The 23428-nt window shown below is 41.9% G+C and overlaps 1 protein-coding gene across 6 annotated transcripts; it reads right to left on the bottom strand.

Annotated features, from left to right (window-relative positions):
- LOC139393317 (upstream stimulatory factor 2-like) lies at positions 1–21705 on the bottom strand. Of its 6 annotated transcripts, XR_011629771.1 has the most exons (12): positions 21284–21705; positions 14542–14579; positions 14121–14227; positions 13002–13121; positions 12579–12726; positions 12179–12266; positions 8845–8883; positions 7674–7732; positions 4434–4528; positions 3919–4047; positions 2517–3263; positions 1–1498 (listed from the first exon to the last, which is right to left on the bottom strand). XR_011629771.1 is itself a non-coding variant. In XM_071141874.1 (11 exons), the coding sequence occupies exons 1-11, from the start codon at positions 21322–21324 to the stop codon at positions 3174–3176; spliced, it is 954 nt and encodes a 317-aa protein (XP_070997975.1). In that variant the 5' UTR covers positions 21325–21705; the 3' UTR covers positions 1–3173. The 6 variants fall into 6 exon arrangements, 4 of the variants coding, with proteins under 4 accessions (XP_070997975.1, XP_070997965.1, XP_070997989.1 ...); XR_011629772.1 differs by lacking the exon at positions 8845–8883 and having other exon boundaries at positions 21284–21703; XM_071141874.1 differs by having other exon boundaries at positions 1–3263.
- Between the last annotated feature and the right edge of the window lie 1723 nt (positions 21706–23428).

Here is a 23428-nt window from a genome sequence, read left to right as displayed (position 1 = left end):
TGACAAGGTTATTAGCAAATCAATTATTTATTTTTCTGCAATTTTACTTAGAAAAGTCTTATAATCTAACCTGAGAATAGCACGTCTGCTAAAGGGGACAAACAAAATTAACTACAGCAAACAAACAAAAAAACAAACATTAGCCAACAATTTCCTTTCGCTAACTTATTAGTTATTTTCACCATAATTGACAGTGCTCACTTCCCACTAAACGTGAAGAATTTGACTGCAAAATAAACATTATCAATCTACTTCGGCTATATTCAGCTGAAGAGCAACAGTTCTGAGAGACAGTATCGAGCAAAACAGGGTAACAATTTTATTTTGCACTTACAAAGCACAAGGCCATAGAGTAGGAGAGCTTGTCGAGGTGGAATCATTGAGTACACATGACTTTTCGCAGGGTTGAGTATTAGTGCTGCTTTGCTGATTCCGGAGGCAGACTACATGTCTAAAACTCCCTGATTAGGGACTAAAACACATATGTACCTATTCCCATTCCCCAATATCAGAACAAAATACATGACGCAAATCCAGTCATCAATAACATTGGTATTATCATCATCATCATCATCATCATCAACTTGCCTGTTTGCACTTTCAATGCATTTCAACTTGGTTATTGTCCTAGATGAGTGAAAGAGTGTCTGAGATTAAATCTTTTCCCAAGTCTTTATTAGCAACCATTACTGTTTGCAAGGAGAGGAAATTCAGAGCAGATACGAAGTGCAAGGACGGGAAGATTCTCTGTTCTTGGTTTCTATCGTGAGCAGTGAGTTGGTTCATTTATTCTCTCCAGAGAGTATTTTTCCTTGGGTGCATTAAGCTCCATTTGATGTGTTGGTTACAAAAATAAAAGCCAAAACATGATACTTGTGGTTATTCTTACACACAAAGACACATCATACGCACATTCGCAAAAAACATCCAGACTTCTGTAGCCGCTAAATTTAGCTTAGCAGTGAACTCAATCCGCTTTCTCAAGAGTGAGTTTAACGTGACACAATGTTGAAATTAAAAACTCAGTAGTGTCTGAAATGGCACCCTATCCCCTACAAAAATCACTACTGTTGGTCAAAAGTAGTGCACGACATAATAGGGTGCCATTTCGGATACAACCTGTGATGTTCCACCCAGAATAATTTACATTTGCACTCACTTCATATGTCAGGTGACATTTTAAGAGCTCAACCTTTCAGAGGCCGTATCAGTGGTCTATCAAATCTAACCCGGCCACAGTCTCAAACCAGCCTTAAAGATTGTGTAATAAATTGCATAATTGTAGAAAAGGGCCAGAGTACAGTAAATTAATTATTGATTACCACTTAAATTTCCCACTTCCGCCATTGGCTTTACTTCAACATGAAACATTTATATAATGTTGCATGGATGCTATTTTAAAAACAGGTCTGTTAATGCAAGCACTGTAAACTGTGATATTGGGCAAAGCACAGCTATTCCTCCGGGTACCCCAAAATTGCATCCTTGAGATAGTGAGCTCAAAGTATTGGGACATTAACACATTTCATGTTGTTTTGGCTCTGTACTCCAGGACTTTGGATTTGGAATGAGAAAATGACTGAGGTTAAAGTATAGACTGTCAGCTTTAAATTTGAGGGTATTTTCATACATATCGGGTGCTGTTTAGAAAGCACATTTTGTACATAGTCAGCACTTTTTGTACATAGTAAGTCCCCCCCTGTGACGAATTCATTTATGTGTATTAAAGTACTCAAAAGGTTTAGTATTTGGTCCCATATTCCTAGCTCGCAATGATTACATCAAGCTTGTGACTATTCAAACTAGTTGGCTGCATTTGCTGTTTGTTTGGTTGTGTTTGATGATTACAGATAGACCTGAATGAATCGTGAATAATGATGAGTGAGAAAGTTAGAGGCATAAATATCTTAACCCCCCCAACAATGCTATCCTCCCATTATTGTAATGGTGAGAGGTTAGCATGTCTTGGAGGTATGATATCTGTCGAACTTTCACTCATCATTATTCACGATTAATTCAGGACTATTCGTAATCATGGTAGCATTCATATTAATGTAGACGTGCTTAGAAACTAATTTACAATAAAAGTGTCTCCAAAATGACAATGTATTATTTACCATCGTTTCAGATTGTTTTAGATTATTTTGTGGCCAATAGAAATCAAACAGAAAATGACGTTCACAGAAAAGTTTGTAGAGTCACAAGCTTTCTGTAATCATTGCGTGCTAGGAATATGGGACCAAATTCTCAACTTTGGACTACTTTAATACACATGAATACATCAAAATACTTTTGGTCTCTTAAAAAATGGGGGGGAATGTACAAGAAGTACTGTAATTTCTAAAACGGTTCACCCAATATGGATTAAAATACACCAAAACTAAAGCTGACAGTCTGCACTTTAACCTCAGTCATTGTATCATCTCAAAGTGCTGGAGGACAGAGCCAAAACAAAAAAATGTGTCACATCCCAATACTTTGAGCTCACTGTATATCGGTGTCACCTTTGAAAACACCTAATAATATTGCCAACTATCAAGCCATTCTTTCACATAGTTCTGCAATGCAGCGGTTTATTTGTATCGTGTTTCTGTTCTACTGACTGGTAACCTACCACACTCTCACTCATACATCATCTATTCCTCTAGGATACATCGGATCTCCTAAATGAGTCTTTCTGGGCAGATTTTTAACAATACACAAACTAATAATTTAAAACCACTAACGTAACAAAAATGGTAATATGAACCTCAACCACAAATACAGACTAAAATAAAATATGACTGAAGAGAATGGGAAAACAACTCAATAACAAAATATCCAATGTCAATGGAGGGAGGAGTTGTGCAGAGGGTTTTTCTGGGCTAGTAGAGGGTTTCTCTGCTGGTTGCGACCGGTTCTCTCTCTGAGACACGTCTATTGTCTACATGGTAGCTTCTTTTGTCATTTCGACTGATCCTGGATCAGTCAAGTGCAGCCAACAAAGCAGCAGGAGCCTGCCAAGAGTCTCGGATGCAGCCTTAAAGACAAGGCCATGGAAGACTAACTGTCTGCGACTGAAAAACAGTGATTTGTCAGTAGCTCGTTCATTTTGTTTTGTTCCTACGTGTCGTCTCCAGTCTGCCTCGGCCTCCTCTTCCTTCTACCCGTCCTGCTCTCCCAGTCTCCCTCGTTCATTGTGGCGGCGTCTCGCCCACACTCTCGATGCCGTGCTGCTGGAGTTGCGCTCGGAGAAGGGCATTCTCATTCTTCAGCTCCTCGATCTGAGACAAACAACAACAATGTCCGCCAACGAAAAACAACGGGTGTCCTCAATGTAATCAATGAATTAGCAGCAACTTAACAAAATACGTCAACTTCTAGGCCTCACTTGTTCTTTCAATGATTGAAGAACTTACACAGAAACGTCTGTTTTATACACTTTTCAACAAAAGTTTTGGACAATCCTGGACATAACATCAATCTGTTTTAAATATCAAGGTACTGTACTATCATCCCAGCTTCTCCTCTGGGCTACCACACACTCACTGCCTCTCTATCCCCAACAGGACTGGAGACTGTTCACTTCTGAGCATTACAATGAGGACATGAAGAATGGTGCTTTGGGATTCAATAAGAAATGAAAGGCAAAACGCTCTCCATACAATTCTATAACTTCATTTTGAAGTAAAAATGGCACTTCGGTTGTCAAGATGTAACATTAACGTTAAATGAACGTCAAACGCCTACATTTGTTTGAACATTAACCGTTTCTGTTCGCAGGCATCTGATGCTATGTGATAGCCTGGTCCCAAAACAGTTTGTGCGGTCTTGCCAACTACAATGTTGTGCCTGACAATGACCATAGAAGTTGGCAAGATCCGGGTCCAGGCTAGGCCTCTGATTCTTTGTGATAGCCTTCTTTCTAGGCTGTTTTACCTGCTGTCTGCAGAGCTCGTTGTCCACCTGTACTCTCTCCACCTCTTTGACACCGTCCAGGAGCCTCTGGTTATTCTGACGGAGCTCTCGGATGTAGTCACACGCCTTAGACAGGATGCCCCCTTTACTCTGGGGAAAGGAGAAAGGAGTTCATTAAGACATCTTGCCGTGTGGACGACAGGAAGAGTAGCCGATGCTTTCGCAACAGCTATTGTGGATCCTAATAAAATACCAATACTCATGAGTACACACACACCACACACACCCCCCCCCCCCCTTACCTAAATGAATGCAAACACCCCCCTGCACCCACACAATTGATTCCAATTAAAAATCTTATTTTCCCTAAGCTTAATATAGCCTTCATACAAGGGAAGACTGGCAATATGTCCTCACTTCTCGGAATTTAAGTTGGTTTACCATTCTTGTGAGGACTTCTGGTACTCACAAGTATATTAAAATGTGTACACACACACACGACAAAGCTGCTGAGAGTGCCTTACAGAGTGACTTACAGCCCCCGTCTTGGTGCTGTCTATGTTGCAGTCGGGGATGATTTTGGAGAGCGTGACAATCCAATTGTTGATCTTGTCTCTCCGCCGCCTCTCAACTGTTGAGACACAGAGAACAGGTTCAGAGATAGAGGTGAACAATAGGGATACATGCAGAGAGTAGTTAGGGTCTGTGGATATTTCTCTCTGTATGCCTTGAATAGTCACTTAGCTAGAAAATGTGACATTGTGGGAACATCTGACAGTTCAACAGCAGCCTCTAGTGGTTGGTTGATATACAAAATGAAAGTCCCTAAAAGTGCCTCTGGGATAGAATTAGAAAAAATGTATATTGTCCACTTAATGTGGCTTTGGTTTCAAAAATGAAAAAAATCACAAGGTGCAGCTAATTTAAAAAGAAATTCAACATGATATTGCATACACTACATGGCCAAAAGTATGTGGACTCCCATTCAAATGAGTAGATTCAACTATTTCAACCACACCGTTGCTGACAGGTGCATAAAATCAGGCACAAAGCCATGCAATCTCCACGGACAAGCATTGGCAGTAGAATGGCCCTTTTACTGAAGAGCTCAGTGACTTTCGACATGGCACCATTACAGGATGCGACCTTTCCAAGTCACAGTTCGTTAAATTTCTGCCCTGCTAGAGCTGCCCCGGTCAACTGTAAGTGCTGTTATTGTGAATAGGAAACGTCTAAGAGTAACAACGGCTCAGCCACGAAGTGGTAGGCCGCACAAGCTCATAGAACAGGAATGCCGAGTGCTGAAGCGCATAGCGTGTAAAAATCGTATGTCATCAGTTGCAACACTCACTACAGAGTTCCAAACTGCCTCTGGAAGCAAAGTCAGTACAAGAACGGTTTGTCGGGAGTTTCGTGAAATGGGTTTCCACGGCCGAGGAGCCGCACACAAGCCTAAGATCACCATGAGCAATGCCAAGCATCGGCTGGAGTGGTGTAAAGCTCACAGTCATTGGACTCTGGAGCAGTGGAAACTCGTTCTCTGGAGTGATGAATCACACTTCACCATCTGGCAATTCGACGGATTAATCTGGGTTTGGCAGATGCCAGGAGAATGCTAAGTGACCGAATGCACAGTGCCAACTGTAAAGTTTGGTGGAGGAGGTATAATGGTCTGGGTCTGTTTTTAATGGTTCGGGCTAGACCCCTTAGTTCCAGTGAATGGAAATCTTAACGCTAAAGCATACAATGACATTCTGACTTTGTGGCAACAATTTGGGGAAGGCCCTATCCTGTTTTAGAATGACAATGCCCCTGTGCACAATGCAAAGTCCATACAGAAGCGGTTTGTCAAGATCAGTGTGGAAGAACTTGACTAGCCTGCACAGAGCCCTGACCTCAACCCCACCTAATACCTTTGGGATTAATTGGAATGCCGACTGTGAGCCAGGCCTAGTTGCCCAACATCACTAATGCTCGTGAATGAATGGAAGTAAGTCCCCGCAGCAATGTTCCAACATCTAGTGGAAAGCCTTCCCAGAAGAGTGGATGCTGTTATAGCAGCAAAGAGGGGGACCAACTCCATATTAATTTCCATGATTTTAGAATGAGTCCATATACTTTTACCATGTAGTGTATCTTGGAATGCAGAAGTAAAGCACAGAGTTGCATGGTTAAGATACACTACCGTTCAAAAGTTTGGGGTCACCTAGAAATGTCCTTGTTTTTGAAAGAAAAGTAAATTTTTTGTCCATTAAAATAACATCAAATTGATCAGAAATAGAGTGTAGACATTGTTAATGTTGTAAATTACTATTTTTAAAAAGGAATATCTACATAGGCGTACAGAGGCCCATTATCAGCAACCATCACTCCTGTGTTCCAATGGCACGTTGTGTTAGCTAATCCAAGTTTATCATTTTAAAAAGGCTAATTGATCATTAGAAAACCCTTTTTGCAATTATGTTAGCACAGCTGAAATTGTTCACCCTCATTAAAGAAGCAATAAAACTGGCTTTCTTCAGACTAGTTGAGTATCTGGAGCATCAGCATTTGTGGGTTCGATTACAGGCTCAAAATGGACAGAAACAAAGTACTTTCTTCTGAAACTCGTAGGTCTATTCTTGTTCTGAGAAATGAAGGCTATTCCATATCAGAAATTGCCAAGAAACTGAAGATCTCGTACAGCGCTGTGTACTACTCCCTTCACAGAACAGCGCAAAATGCACAACTGAGCAAGAGGACAGTACATTAGAATGTCTAGTTTGAGAAATAGACGCCTCACAAGTCCTCAACTGGCAGCTTCATTAAACAGTACCCGCAAAACACCAGTCTCAATGTCAACAGTGAAGAGGCGACTCTGGGATGCTGGCCTTCTAGGCAGAGTTGCAAAGAAAAAGTCATATCTCAGACTGGCTAATAATATTTTACTTTTAAGATAGGCAAAAGAACAGACACTAGACAGAGGAAGATTGGGGGAAAAAAGTGTTATGGACAGACTAATCTAAGTTTGAGGTGTTCGGATGACAAAGAACATTTGTGAGACCCAGAAAAATTGAAAAAATGCTGGAGGAGTGCTTGACACCATCTGTCAAGAATGGAGGCAATATGATGGTCTGGGGGTGCTTTGGTGGTGGTAAAGTGGGAGATTTGTACAGGGTAAAAGGGATCTTGAAGAATGAAGGCTATCACTCCATTCTTCAACGCCCTGTGGACGACGCTTAATTGGAGTCAATTTTCTCCTACAACAGGACAATGACCCAAAGCACAGCTCCAAACTATGCAAGAACTATTTAGGGAAGAAGCAGTCAGCTGGTAATCTGTCTATAATGGAGTGGCCAGCAGTCACCGGATCTCAACCCTATTGAGCTGTTGTGGAAGCAGCTTGACCGTATGGTACGTAAGAAGTGCCCATCAAGCCAATCCAACTTGTGGGAGGGGCTTCAGGAAGCATGGGGTGAAATGTCTTCAGATTACCTCAACAAATTGACAACTAGAATGCCAAAGGTCTGCAAGGCTGTAATTGCTGCAAATGGAGGATTATTTGACGAAAGTTTGAAAGATACAATTATTATTTCAATTAAAAATCATTATTTATAACCTTGTCAATGTCTTGACTATATTTCCTATTCATTTTGCAACTCATTTCATGTATGTTTCATGGAAAACAAGGACATTTCTAAGTGACCCCAAACTTTTGAACGGTAGTGTATATTAGCTCGGAGAGAACATTGAACCGGGGAGGATTGTGGGTGATGTAGGCCCTTCCCTTTGCTCACCTTCATTGTGTTGAGCTCTCCTCCTTTCATCTCTGGGTGTCCGTGGGCCATCCATTTTCCTACAGACAAAAATAAATAGAACATTTCACCCGTTTTCAAAACCTGGGAGTCCTCTGTCCACCTCCATACAAACAGGTGCAAACAGCTAGTTAAATGTTTCTAACTCTTCAGACCAAAAGAAAAAATCTTCAGACTACAGCGCTCCACGCAACTAATCCAGTGCAGGAATCCCCCACCAGAACCACTATCTCAAAGCACCTGACCCTTTTACAATTACACTCCACTCAGGCACCAGAGCCGTACTCTGCAGGGGGGCCGCCCTGCACCGCCGTGGGCAGCCGTGCTGATCTGAAGCAGCCGTATGGGGCAGCATATGAGGTAATAACACCACCTTGGTGCTGACAGCGAGACGCAGTGACTGGAATTACTGTATTACCGACTGTCTGACGACCATCTGGACAGGCAGATTTCTTGGAGGTGTCTGTGTCCTTCCCTGCTATACCCCGGAGACAGTCTAAGGCGCGGGCTTCATTATAATCCTAAATTGCGATGTTGTCGCATTGGTGTCCAGAGTATGGCTAATGACAACTGTTTTTCCTATATGTGTCTTCCCTGTGGTATTCTTTAATTAAGTTCCCCATACGTGACAGCCAGATGAGCTCATGAAGGCACTGGGGACGAGATGCGCAGGGCCGTGACAGTATACTAATACAATTCGACAGCACTTACTTTGACAAAGCTTTAATCCGTCTAATGAATTGTGTCATAAATTAAACCAAAATGGCTGGTGTTCACACAGTGCCCTTACCTTTTTCACATCTAATGAGTAAAAGCAATTAAAAGCAAGCTAAAACAAAGGGGGCTGTTTTTACTTTAACCTAGCTATTCAAGGTCTTACAGAACTGAACAGAAACACAACTCGTTGAAATACTGCATCAGGACTACCATCAAAGAGTACACACACACACACACACACACACACACACACTTTCCAATGCCAAATGTAGCTCAATCACATCAAGGGTCTAACATAATCACCAGGGAATTGTACTAAATGAAGGGGGAATAGGGAGCTGGTGTGATTGTTCTTTCTTCTTTGTGGTATATGATCTAGGCCTAATTTGATTGGTTTATTGGTTGCAGTGGGAGGGGATGTGGAAGTTGTCCTCACCAGTTTAAACCGTCATGTTGCAGCATCTCGGTTTCGTCTCTGCGAACGGCAGGTAAGCGGTGGAAGTTTTCATTTAATTTCATTTATTTGCACAGATCAAATATGTTCAGTCATGGATTAGTTTATGCGTTGTTGATGAAAGAATAAATGACAAATTACACAAATTATCACACACAAGAAAAACATATGGAAAGGGGGAATAGAATGGCAAAACACAGGAAAAACAAGCCCTCCCTAGACAACAGCACACACTGCAGTGGTATCCAGCCCTTTAAGGCTGTACATTTAACAGTGAAGTAGATAAAAGGTTTACTGGTAGCCAAAGACAACTGGGGAATCACTGCAGCCCAAAACTAGAACTAGACATAGAACAACTGGACTGGTCTTGTATGAACATCCCACACAAAAGCCCCAAGAAGCCTAAAGAACTTGGGAAGAGTCCAGATCAGTCTTAATAGCAAACCCATACCCCAACACCTTACTGCGTGCAAATTGATGACCATCCCCTTTACCTAAAGCTACACTGCTCAAAAAAATAAAAAGGAACACTTAAACAACACAATGTAACTCCAAGTCAATCACACTTCTGTGAAATCAAACTGTCCACTTAGGAAGCAACACTGATTGACAATAAATTTCACATGCTGTTGTGCAAATGGAATAGACAACAGGTGGAAATTATAGGCAATTAGCAAGCCACCCCCAATAAAGGAGTGGTTCTGTAGGTGGTGACCACAGACCACTTCTCAGTTCCTATGCTTCCTGGCTGATGTTTTGGTCACTTTTGAATGCTGGCGGTGCTTTCACTCTAGTGGTAGCATGAGACAGAGTCTACAACCCACACAAGTGGCTCAGGTAGTGCAGCTCATCCAGGATGGCACATCAATGCGAGCTGTGGCAAGAAGGTTTGCGGTGTCTGTCAGCGTAGTGTCCAGAGCATGGAGGCGCTACCAGGAGACAGGCCAGTACATCAGGAGATGTGGAGGAGGCCGTAGGAGGGCAACAACCCAGCAGCAGGACCGCTACCTCCGCCTTTGTGCAAGGAGGAGCAGGAGGAGCACTGCCAGAGCCCTGCAAAATGACCTCCAGCAGGCCACAAATGTGCATGTGTCTGCTCAAACGGTCAGAAACAGACTACGTGAGGGTGGTATGAGGGCCCGACGTCCACAGGTGGGGGTTGTGCTTACAGCCCAACACCATGCAAGACGTTTGGCATTTGCCAGAGAACACCAAGATTGGCAAATTCGCCACTGGCACCCTGTGCTCTTCACAGATGAAAGCAGGTTCACACTGAGCACATGTGACAGACGTGACAGAGTCTGGAGACGCCGTGGAGAACATTCTGCTGCCTGCAACATCCTCCAGCATGACCGGTTTGGCGGTGGGTCAGTCATGGTGTGGGGTGGCATTTCTTTGGGGGGCCGCACAGCCCTCCATGTGCTTGCCAGAGGTAGCCTGACTGCCATTAGGTACCGAGATGAGATCCTCAGACCGCTTGTGAGACCATATGCTGGTGCGGTTGGCCCTGGGTTCCTCCTAATGCAAGACAATGCTAGACCTCATGTGGCTGGAGTGTGTCAGCAGTTCCTGCAAGAGGAAGGCATTGATGCTATGGACTGGCCCGCCCGTTCCCCACACCTGAATCCAATTGAGCACATCTGGTACATCATGTCTCGCTCCATCCACCAACGCCACAGACTGTCTAGGAGTTGGCGGATGCTTTAGTCCAGGTCTGGGAGGAGATCCCTCAGGAGACCATCCGCCACCTCATCGGGAGCATGCCCAGGCGTTGTAGGGAGGTCATACAGGCACGTGGAGGCCACACACACACTACTGAGCCTCATTTTGACTTGTTTTAAGGAAATTACATCAAAGTTGGATGAGCCTGTAGTGTGGTTTTCCACTTTAATTTTGAGTGCGACTCCAAATCCAGACCTCCATGGGTTGATACATTTGATTTCCATTGATAATTTGTGTGATTTTGTTGTCAGCACATTCAACTATGTAAAGAAAAAAGTATTTAATAAGAATATTTCATTCATTCAGATCTAGGATGTGTTATTTTAGTGTTCCCTTTATTTTTTTGAGCAGTGTATATTGTAAAATGTATTTTTCCCCCCCAGAATATAAGAAGCTCCATGTTGCTCTTCAGGCCTGAGAATAAGAGTTCATCACATACAGGCAGGGAAATGGCAAGGCAAGGGATATCCACTCAGTCCAACACAAATTAGATTTGAGAGGATCATGTGTTCGTTCTGGATGGCAAAACAAGCATGGCATTATGTCAAATAAAAAAAACACTTTGGAACCATTCTTCCAATCCATTTCCCTTATGTGCAGAACCCTTGAAACAATCTCATAACAAAAAACACACAACTCCTTATTTTATATTCAAACACTTGCCTGGCAATCCCCCTTCTAGATAATGTTAGTTTATGGGCATGTTTACAATTTACTCACAGCCCTTGGCTCTGGGCATGCAGTATGTCTTCATAGAAAAATAAGCACATTGAAATTACATTTCCTAAATTAACCAGAACACTAATGTCAAATTAATTCACTGACACAAATATCATTAATCATCCATTTGGCATGAGAGATTATTTAGATTTTCAGCATGGATTAACCAGAGTTAACAGTTTGGTTTTTGATTCAGTGTTACTCGTTCAGAGTGGTTTGAGGAAAATAGCTTCATCACATGATAATGATATTGATGATTGTGAAAGAGATAAACAAAATTAGGAAGTAGACAAGGAAGGGGGAAACCAGGGCAACAAGGACAGGGACACAACGACCGTGTGATGACATCATCCATCCCATAAGAACAGCAAAGTGTTCAAGGAAACGACACACACACACGCAGTGCTGTCTGACCCAGGTCCAGGTCACGCTCTTGCTCAACCCAAATCTATGTGAAAGTGAATAGGGGGGGGATGCAGTGCGACTATACTTTCAGTTTTTGGAGAGAATAGTCAATATACTACTTTTTCAATATTCAATCAGTGACTTCGTTTTTCAGTCTAACTGATACATCTCAGACTCAAGCAAACCAACTCTTAGATGTTCTAGAAAAATCCTGTCAAATGACTTAACAGGTCATTACTGATGAAAGGTTGAAATTACCGCATAACACCTAAGCGTATAGGTTAGTTCCTACTTGGAAAACATGTCTGACATGCTTGTGGTAGATGAACTCAAGGACGGCATAGGTAGGTTTTTGACTGCTTAACATCTGGAGTGGCTCAGACTACTGTGTGCATGGGCTCTCCTTTCAGAGTCCCTCTAATATGAGGGACATAGGAGGAGAGGAAGAAGCGGTGTGGTAGATACTCACTCAGGGTAGGGGTGTGTGCGCGGGGCTATGGTTCGCTGTGTGCCTGTCTGCAAGACGTCAGGAGGGGTCATCATCACGTAGAACTGACCTGTGGGTGAAGAGATGACATGGGAACGAGAGAGAGAGAGAGAGACAGACATGGGGCAGGTTGGAGACTTCAGTGACAAAGTCTTGAGGAGAATTTGCTGAGTGACACTGGACTCCAGCACTGAGACAAACCTTGTGGCTGAGGGGATGAACAGTTAATCTCTCAGTCAGCACAGTGTCATGGTACTCAAATGTAAATTTGATAAGTGGTCATTCTTCTTTATGTCTGGACTTGAACCAAAAACGGGGGACAGTATTTTGCCCTCAGAAGACTGCTAGCCTAGCGTTAGAAGTAGAGGTAGTGCTGACTCACCCCCAGCCTGTGTGGGGTCGGAGGTGGTCTGCACAGACACAGTGCCGTCGCTCACAGCCGTAGCTGGGAAGTAGGCGAAGCGCGTCTCCCCTCCCAGCGTCTCTCCCACGGGGCTCCCCCCATTACTGAAAGGGTTCTGGATCACAGCCTGGCAGGGGACAAGGTGGGAAGGGTTAGCAAGCCTTACTGACAACTAACTTACGACCTGGATATTACTTGATAACAATTCATTACAACAAGTGACATATATATATTAATAAATGTAAGTGTCCCGATTCCTGCACAACAACAATATACAGATAACTTGTATAACGATCAATAGTTGGATACTAGTGAAATATGTCAGGCTCCCTAGCCATTAGGAACTGTGTTATTGCAAAGGGTGACAGTGGTGGCCTCGGTTCCTGGTGTTCTGGTACCTACCTGGGCCACTGCTTGAGGAGCGCCGGGGAAGGCGGCCGTGGAGACCACGCTAACCGGCCCTCCCCCGTCATCTCTCCCCTCCAGCTGCTGGTCAGTTACCTGGACAACACGGTAAGTCACCTGGGGAAGAGAGGGAGACAGAGAAACCAGAGTCATTAATTCGACAACAAAGAGCGTGGGATGCCTTCTAGCCTGACCACTGTCATTTTAATGTCACTGTGTTTTCAGTACTTGCAGGTTGTTTACGAGGTTCACACCCTAGGCTATAGAATTTAAACCCTTGCACATTGAATGATAGTGCTAGGCCTACAATTGATCTACACACCCAACGTATGCTTATATGGCAGAATGTGCCTAATTCAATATAAAAACAGCTTCAAAATAATCTGCATTTGTACCCCTTCATCGTGTGACTCACCTCCTGACTAACATGTGACACCAGCCGCATGCCAATCCAGGAAGGGGATTGGAGTCACATGATCACTCACACTAACTGTGTTTACTCCAAATGCGCAGCGAAAGGACCAGCTCTATCTAGCTTCATCCTTCACCCCCAAAAAATAAAAAGGGTTTATGTGAAGATATAACGTTCACTGTGACGGTCCACAAAAGCGCAGACGTAAACATAAACAATTAACAAACCAATTTGACATCCAAACCTGTAGGCCTATATCAGTGTCCTGGCCGGTTCTGCTGTCTGGGTTCAAAGCGAACGAACAAAAGGCTCTCAATTCAACGGAGAGGTTAGTGTTGAATTACAGGGTTATTCAGGGTTTTCCATTGTGTGATGCGGTTGATTCTCTAGTGGAGGGATGGGCAGCACCAGTCCACGGGGGCCTGATTGGGTGTCCAGCCCCAGTTAACACACCGGATTCCAATTATCAACTAATCATGATCGTCGGTTTAGAATGCAATTAGTTTAAAATCACCTGTGTTTGCTAGTGATGGGGGGAAAGTATGACACCACTCTGGCCCCTGGGGACCAGAGTTGCCCATCCCTGCTCTCGTGTGAGTGAGTGATGCAGTAAACTGACCTCATACCGTAAAAACAGACCTATGTGAATTCAGCGAGTTAAAGGTTTCTAAAAAAAAAAAAAACACTGTTCAGGGGACACCCACCTGACCACCCTCAGAGCGGAACTGGTACTGAATGTTGTGGTCCGCGAATGCCTGGGCCTGCTGAATACTGCCTATGGTAACAGCAGTCTGCTCCCCTTCCCCGTCTCCTGAGAGAGGGACAGTGGAATGAGAGGATCGATAAAAGGATGGAAGAGAAAATTAACACTCAGATATCCTTTGATGAGAAATGAGTGAGGCAAGGAGTATTATTGCAAAAAAAGCTAGGCCTACAAACATTTGACACTTAAGCACGTGTTTTCGGTCTGTTCTTTGGTCGGTTTTTAAAGCAGCAGGTTTTTCAAGAGGATGCCTGAAATGTCAGCACTTTGAAATGTATGAAAAAGTCAGAATGGTGAAGTGGCACACTGGCACACTGGCACACATGCATCCGAAACGCATACATCCCACCATAAATTCTTACCTTCTAATTGGACGACCTCCTCCTCTTGTTTGTCGTGACTAGGAAGACATGAACAAAGGAAACATTCTAAATATAGGCACGCAAGGTCTAGCGGACAAAGTTCATATAGAGTGGGGGATGGCAGTGGAGTGCAGATGTTACAGTGACTTGACTAACTGCCAACAGTGTTGGGAAAAGTACTCAATTGTCATACAGTAAAAGTAAAGATACCTTAATAGAAAATTACTCAAGTAAAAGTCATCCAGTAAAATAATACTTGAGTAAAAGTCTAAAAAAAGAATGTGGTTTTAAATATACGTTAGTTTCAAAAGTAAATGTGATTGCTAAAATATACTTAAGTATCAAAAATAAAAGTGAAAGAATAAATAATTTGAAATGTCTTATATTAAGCAAACTAGACGGCACCGTTTTTAAAAATAATTACAAAAATCATCATATTTACGGATAGCAGGGGGTATATTCCAATAGTCAGACATCATTAACAAACAGAGCATTTAGAGATGCCAGTATTTTTACTTAAGTACTTCACACCACTGCTTCCCCTCTTACATCAGCGTCATTAAAAGGCACGGTCATCGCCTCCTCAAGCAATGTGTGACTGGGGCAAGAGGCCGATGTAGAAACCGCTCTGTCATTTCCTGGTTGCTAAAATTCTACACTCTTCGCTCAATTTGAATAGCGCAGGGAATCATTGTGTAGGGAATCTATTATCTATTTTTTTTATTTATTAATTAATACAAAATAAAAAAAATATCGCTATATATATATATATATATATATATTAAACACAAAGCATAACAAACATTAGGAACACCTAAGGTGTCGAACGCGTTCCACAGGGATGTTGGCCCATGTTGACTCCAATGCGTCCTACAGTTGTGTCAAGTAGGCTAGATGTCCTTTGGGTGGTGGGCCATTCTCGATTCTGACGGGAAACTGTTGTTGCATGAAAACCCCAGCAGTGTTGCAGTTCTTGACACAAACCTGTACGCCTGGCACCTACCATACCCCGTTCAAAGGCACTTACATCTTTTGTCTTGCCCATTCATTCTCTGAATGGCAGACATACACAATGTCTCAACTGTATTAATGCTTAAAAATCATTCTTTAACCTGTCTCCTCCCCTTCATCTACACTGATTGAAGTGGATTTAACATGTGACATCAATAAGGGATCATAGCTGTCACCTGGATTTACCTGGTAAGTCTATGTCATGGAAAGAGCAGGTGTATACTCATATACTAGTGGTGAACATTGAAACGTTTACACGAAGTTGGGATCGTTTAAATGACATCCCTAACTGAAAAACTGTTGTTTTTTTTTCTTTGTTTTCCCCTCCACATAATTAAAATCCCAGTGCAGTTATCAAAAAACATGATTTTCCCTGTTATAGCCTAACTACACGATAGACAAAAAAAGTTGTGTAATTTAAATAAAAACAGGGAGGAAGAGGCAAACTTTAGGCTACTTTGGTGAATTTGCGAGGCATGCAAGACAAGAGATGCGGATTACCACGAGATCATATAGACACGGCCCCATCCTCTCTCTTGGGCGCTGCCCTGCCTGCGCTTTCTCTTGGCTAATGATGTAAGCGTGTGTTCAGTCTTCGGTCTGGTGGATGTAGAAGAGCCGAGCCTATTCATTTTGTCTCAAAGGCCCTAATATGGAATTACAGTAGGCTACAGGTAGCCGGTATCAATTAACCCCGAAAGCGCCTTGGCTAGAGCATGTTTGTTTGTCTTTTAGGGTAGGCTACACTACGGCTTATTAAAACGCTGACACAAAACCTTCTCTGGTGATATGAAGCGGGACTAACGTCCATCACTAGGCAACCAGAACTGTAAATCAAATAATATAGACCACACTCTGCTAAAAAAAAAAGTACTTTAACATTCGTTAAATACAGTGGCTTAACAAGACATTTAGTAGAAAGAAAACACATCAGTAGATTAAATCAGCAAAGTTTGTTGTCAGGGTAAAAATTCAGATAATTCTATGCCGGAGCAGAATTCTACTGTCTGAAATGGTGAGTCACCTTTTTTAATTCTCCAAAAAGTACATTGTTGCTATCGACACGCTGCTGTAACTGAGTTCTACGTCTGTAAAGGGTTGCAGTATGTATATGTATATATATATATATAACTATACCGGGCCGTAGCAGGCATACATACAGTGGTTGCTCCACTCAAAGTTTAGCAATTATGCTGCGGGACTTTGTGATTTGTGGTTTAGTACGGTACCCTGCGTCACCAGTTCATTGCTCCAGACCAGTGCAAGGGGGAGTTAGAGCACTGATTATGCTTTTGGGTCCTACTGTGTCTCTGACAACGAATGGGCAACATGAACCTAAATAGAAACTGATAATTGTGCAAGACTTCAGTATTACTTGCTAAAACTGTTGTTACACTAAGGTTAGGATTATTTTGCTCTTACTGTAGCCCACTCCCGACTGGTCACGTTGTACAGCGCCTGAGTAGCGCAACGGTCTAAGACACTGCATAGCAGTGCATATGTTGCTACAGATGCTGGTTCAATACCCATGCCGGCCTCGACTGGGAGACCCATGAGATGACTGTAGGTTTTTGGTTTTTCGCCCTCTAAAAACAGAAATAAATCATTCCAAATAACAAACTGGCTTTATTTACAAATTAGTAACAATGTCTCACCCCATGTTCAAGAACGGACATTTTCCTCGCTTGTTATTTGAAAAATGAAATCTCCAAAATAGTTATTTAAACAAAGCAACTAATATTATTATTAATTTAGAATAATATAAAAGCCCCTTGGATATGATCACATATCTATTATTAACTATGTTATTAGCAGGACAATATATATTGGTCATGGCGCCTGAGTGGCACACAATGGGATTGCCTTGCAGTTCTCCAGCTGTATCCATTGAAAGCGTGCAAGGTTCAAGGCACGAGGGCAGGGGGCACGGGAAGGGACGCAGAGCCGGGCACAGAAGACGGACCTAGCCCATGGGGAAGGGAGGACCCCCACCCCGCCACACTGGGTAGCACAGAGCAAAACAAAGGGGCATTGCACTAATAATGGTGCTGACTACGGAAACATTTCCGCTGTTCTTAGTGCCAGTCTGCACGTTCAAACTAAAACAATGTAACTAATAATGGCATCTTTATGCTTTCATTAATAAAATAAAAATACTCTTTCAAAATGCAGATGTTAACTTTGTCATTTGTTTTGGATACATAACTATGGGGGAAAAAACATCACTGAATTACAGAGATATCCTCCAATCCTCTATGGAATTATTGGTGGAGAGTCAGGTCATATTTTTTTAAATCTACTATAGGTGATATGAGTCTCACTAGCGTTGAGTAATGTGCTGTTAAAAGTGGTGTCTTATTAAAATAGCATATTGAAGTTAGAAGCAATAGCCTACAACTACTTAAGCACCATTTCGCGCTGCTCCGAGACAAGCATGGGGACTGGTCTTGATAAATTAATTAGATTTTTATTTTGACTGAATCTCCGTTTGGGTATTGGTTAGACTACAATTAGGATGTAGAAATGTTATGCTCTTAGTGTAACCTTTATTTAACTAGGCAGTCAGTTAAGAAATAATAATTTTTTACAAGGACAGCCTATTCCACCGTCCCCGTCGGGGAATTGAACCACGGTCTCCCACACGACACGAGGATTCTTTAGCTAAATAGCCCAGTACTGTAGCCTACTCCGAACCATCATGTTGTACAGCGCCATATTTTCCGTTCCATCCTACAGGAAACCCAGGAGGTGTTTTGTTTTTCTTGGAATAGAAGCATCATAATATGAATGTCTGTAAACAATATTTGGAAAAATTACTTGTGTCATGCACAAAGTAGATGTTCTAACAGACTTGCCAAAACTATAGGTTGTCAACAAGAAATTTGTGGAGTGGTCGAAAAACGAGTTTTAATGACTCCAACCTAAGTGTATGTAAACTTCCGACTTCAACTGTATGTCGGAAGTTTACATACAAGTTTTAATGACTCATATAGTTTGTTAACAAATTTCTTGTTAACAAACTATAGTTTTGGCATGACAAGTAATTATTCCAACAAGTGTTTACAGATTATTTCACTTATAAATCACCGTATCACAATTCCAGTGGGTCAGAAGTTTACAAACACTAAGTTGACTGTGCCTTTAAACAGCTTGGAAAATATAGAGAAAATTATGTCATGGCTTTAGAAGATTCTGAACGGCAAATTGACGTCATTTGAGACCATCAGAGTTGTACCCGTGAATGTATTTCAAGGCCTACCTTCAAACTCAGTGCCTCTTTGCTTGACATCATGGGAAAATCAAAAGAAATCAGCCAAGACCTCAGAACAAAAATTGTAGACCTCCACAAGTCTGGTTCATTCCTGGGAGCAATTTCCAAATGCCTGAAGGTACCACGTTCATCTGTACAAACAATAGTACGCAAGTATAAACACCATGGGACTATGCAGCCGTCATATCACTCAGGAAGGAGACGCATTTTGTCTCCTAGAGATGAACGTACTTTGGTGTGAAAAGTGAAAATCAATCCCTGAACAACAGCAAAGGACCTTGTGAAGATGCTGGAGGAAACAGGTACAAAACTATCTATATCCACAGTAAAACGAATCCTATACTGACATAACCTGAAAGGCCACTCAGCAAGAGCAAGGAAGAAGCCACTGCTCCAAAACCGCCATAAAAAAGCCAGACTACGGTTTGCAACTGCACATGGGGACAAAGATCGTACTTTTTGGAGAAATGTCCTCTGGTCTGATGAAACAAAAATAGAACTGTTTGGCTATAATGGCCATCATTATGTTTGGAGGAAAAAGGGGGAGACTTGCAAGCCGAAGAACACCATCCCAACCGTGAAGCATCGGGGTGGCAGCATCATGTTGTGGGGGTGCTTTTCTGCAGGAGGGACTGGTGCACTTCACAAAAGAGATAGCATCACGAGGAAAGAAAATTGTGGATATATTGAAGCAGCATTTCAAGACATCAGTCAGAAAGTTAATGCTTGGTCACAAATGGGTCTCCCAAATGGACAATGACCCCAAGCATACCTCCAAATGTGTAGCAAAATAGCTTAAGGACAACCAAGTCAAGGTATTGGAATGGCCATCACAAAGCCCTGACCTCAATCCTATAGAAGATTTGTGGGTAGAAGTGAAAAAGCGTGTGGGAGCAAGGAGGCCTACAAAACTGTCTCAGTTACACCAGCTCTGCCAGGAGGAATGAGCCAAAATTCACCCAACTTATTGTGGGAAGCTTGTGGAAGGCTACCCGAAACGTTTGACCTAAATTAATTTAAATGCAATGTTTCCAAATACTAATTTAAATGCAATGTTACCACATACTAATTGAGTGTATGTAAACTTCTGACCCACTCGGAATGTGATGAAAGACATAAAAACAGATATAAATCATTCTCTACTATTATTCTGATATTTGACATTCTTAAAATAAAGTGGTGATCCTAACTGACCTAAAACTGGATTTTTTACTAGGATTAAATGTCAGGAATTGTGAAAAATTGTGTTTAAATGTATTTGGCTAAGGTGTATGTAAACTTCCGACTTCAACTGTGTGTAATAATATATTAGTACCAGTCAAACGTTTGGACACCTACTCATTCCAGGGTTTCTCTTTATTTGTACTATTTTCTACATTGTAGAATAATAGTGAATACATCAAAACTATGAAACATATGGAATCATGTAACCAAAAAAAAAAGTGTTCAATTAAAATATATTTCTAATTTGAGATTCTTCAGAGTAGCCACCCTTTGCTTCCTGGAAGTGGAAAATGTCCCAGTTCTTCCCAGACTTGCATACTTTTACATGTCACCCATTGAGCGCGTTTGGGATGCTCTGGATCGACATGTACAACGGCGTGTTCCAGTGAAGAGGTGTGAGACACGGTACTGGTTCTGATCCACGCCCCTACCTTTTAAGGTATCTGTGACCAACAGATACACATCTGTATTCCCAGTCATGTGAAACCCATAGATTAGGATCTATTGAATTTATTTCAATTGACCAATGTCCTTATATGACCTGACCAAATTCACATAGAATTGTACACTATACAATCACATTGAAAGCAAGTCTATGAAGCAGCAGATCTGTTCTGTGTGCCATTTCTATGCGTCCTGGTCTTAAAATGTAGTTTTTGAGTCTTACTTTCGGTTTTGTAAACCTGCTTCAAACAGCTGAAAATACAATGTTTGGTTATGGAAAAATATATTTCACTGCGGTTTAGATGGTACAATGATTCTCTACACTATAACGTTCGTTGCAGAGCGATTTCTACGTCCAAAAATGAATGTAGTAACTACATTATAGCTGTAAGCTAACAACTTTGTATATCTAACTAACGTTATCTAGCAAGCTAACTAATGTTAGTTCAGTGTTTGTCGAAACTGATAGCCCTAGCTAGCTAGGTAACGTTAGTTTAGTTAGCTGCCTAGCGTTACTATTAGCAAGATTTAGATTACTTACCTAATAGTGTAAATTATCTACCGTAGATAACCGTGTTTGCATGAAATGCTGCAATCGTTTGCAATACTGTAACCATTTTCTAATTGGATTTGCTAGCTTAGCTGCCCAAAAAGATGACTAAAATAAACCACTTTATAGTATTTAGTTTATACTACACATAATCAAGCTGTTCTCTAGAAAATGGAGGCCAGGCCTTCGCTTGCTAGAGACGTCCATACATGATGGAGAGGAAGTGGCGGGCATTGTATTACCTTGTCGCGGTGTCCAGACTCTGTTCGAGGTGCATATCCATCAGGGTTGGAATAAAATGTGATATTCAGTGACACGGACGCGTAGATGGAAGTGCTGATCACGGGAACAAACACTCGGGTCATGTGAGAGAGACAGTCCAAGACACGTGAGGCATAGATCGGACTCGAAGTTAAAATGGAGACCGCTGCCGCTGGCTGGGGTTTATGTCGCTCTCGAAGCCTTCGTTCTCACGGGTTCACTCGCGCTACTCGCACTGCTAAATTGAGTCTGTGTCGTCGGGATAGCAACTTGGACTGTTGGAATTGTTTCGTTGCAAGGTTATGGCACAGTAATTCGTCGAGTAATTTCGGTAAATGTTTTCTCACGCTCGGTTTTTTTCTCCTCTCAAATCCTCTGCAGTAAACCAGCGTCCGTCGTGTCTCACAAAATATGGAGTGGACTGTTAGCGAATTTAATTCCCCGCCCTGCGTCTATTTTTGTTCAACTTTTGGTCTTGGAAGAGGAGTATGTAGAAATGTGTTTTATAAACAGTAGGCTACTCTGCAATGTTTATTTGATGTGCCCATGTTTGAAATGAATTTCAACCTTCTCCATTATATCCATTGCGTGCCAACATTTGATTATTATTACATTACAATTACAACTCTGATCATTTTGTCCTGTCTACATTCATGTCTGATATTTACACCAAAGATGGTTTCGAAACTGTTCGGAGTACAAATCAAGCTCATGTGACATGTGATGCTGTTGATCACGTTGGTTTACTCAGGTGAGAGCTGAGATCGAATCCGGGTTTTTGCTTTAACCACATGACTACCCTGTCAAATAAAAGTGATATACGATAACAAACGGCACCATTTTGTAAACATTGAATCAATAAAATAAAAATTGTGTGCAAAGTCTACCTACATTTTTAAAAAAGTGGTTGATATACCATTTTAAATAGCTAAATGAAGGGGATATGTGTAGGAGGTTCTTCCACTGATATTTTCTATTGAACCACCAAGGAACATGTTTCATATTTGATATGATTTAATACAACTTTTTAGATTGGGTGAGCATGATAATGTTCTTGACAACTTCCCTAAATATGATCTACAGTAGCTCGGTCGTAGGAGTTTGCCAGGGCTTTACCGACTTGGGCCCGGTTTCCAAAAAAGCATCTTAAGGCTAAGTTAATTTTAGAACCATAAGATCCCATGGTTCTAACAATGAAGTTAGACTTAACAGGGCCCTGCCAACTCACTCTCCCATTCCCCAGGATATACTGTATATCATGGGCATGATGATGCTTCTGGTTCCAAAGATTGTTTTCTCAAAGTCTGAGGCCCCCAAAGTGTATATATTTTCAGGTATGGTTTTAACTGAATGTGTGATTGTTTGATCAACATGGTCATGAAAAAAAAGATCTACAGACCAGTGGCGGTCAGTGCCATTTAAGATGAGGGAGGACAGTTTTTATTTCTATTACAGCATACTGGATGATTCTCATTCATATTCCATTCACCCAGTTCAATGTAATAGTGATAGATTTAGGCTACTACATGATACTCAATTTTCCCTATACCCATCATGAGGTTGCTACAACCTAGCCTATGAATGAAAGTTTACAAAGTAGGTGCACACAGGTCGACAGACAAATCTGCGTTGTCAGACTGACATTTAATACCACCTTGCACAATCTTGCAAGCATCTAGCTGATATAGGGTGTAATTATTAGTCCAACAGTTGCAAACAACATTTTCTATTGGACAACTTCAGGTATTTTAAGAAACGTTTTTCAACAGAATCGGTGGAATGAATACACCCCTAATCAGGTGTAAACATAGTTCACTTTCATAGCAGCCAGGTTGTAATCCTTCTTGCATCTATCCGCTCTCCTCCTCTCACCATGTCCCATTGCTTGTGGACTTCAATGCACAACACATCAGCTCAGCTGTATGTGACCAGGCGAAAAAACCTTTCCAAGCCAAATCGCATCACACATTCTACATCATTGTCACCATATCAGCTAAAGTAACGTCATAGCTAATAGGACTAAGGCGTTAGTAAACCCGCTACAAACATGCAGTAATGTTACAGTATACAGTCAGTCAGCAGTTACACCAGCAGGCCCCGGTGGCAATACATTAGTAATAGCCAAA

This window comes from Oncorhynchus clarkii, chromosome 3 (assembly GCF_045791955.1).
Source record: "Oncorhynchus clarkii lewisi isolate Uvic-CL-2024 chromosome 3, UVic_Ocla_1.0, whole genome shotgun sequence".
In the NCBI taxonomy this organism is placed as follows: Eukaryota; Metazoa; Chordata; class Actinopteri; order Salmoniformes; family Salmonidae; genus Oncorhynchus; species Oncorhynchus clarkii.
Note: the sequence above shows the minus strand (reverse complement) of the source record. Positions and strands in the feature narration are given on the sequence as shown.

Coding starts and splice junctions, on each gene's coding strand:
- LOC139393317 (XM_071141864.1), bottom strand. CDS start 21,324: ATGGATATGCACCTCGAACAGAGTCTGGACACCGCGACAAG. Junction 8,884..12,178: donor CGCACACACCCCTACCCTGA/GTGAGTATCTAC, acceptor TGCCGTTCGCAG/AGACGAAACCGAGATGCTGC. Junction 7,733..8,844: donor CAACATGACGGTTTAAACTG/GTGAGGACAACT, acceptor TTTTGTCTGTAG/GAAAATGGATGGCCCACGGA.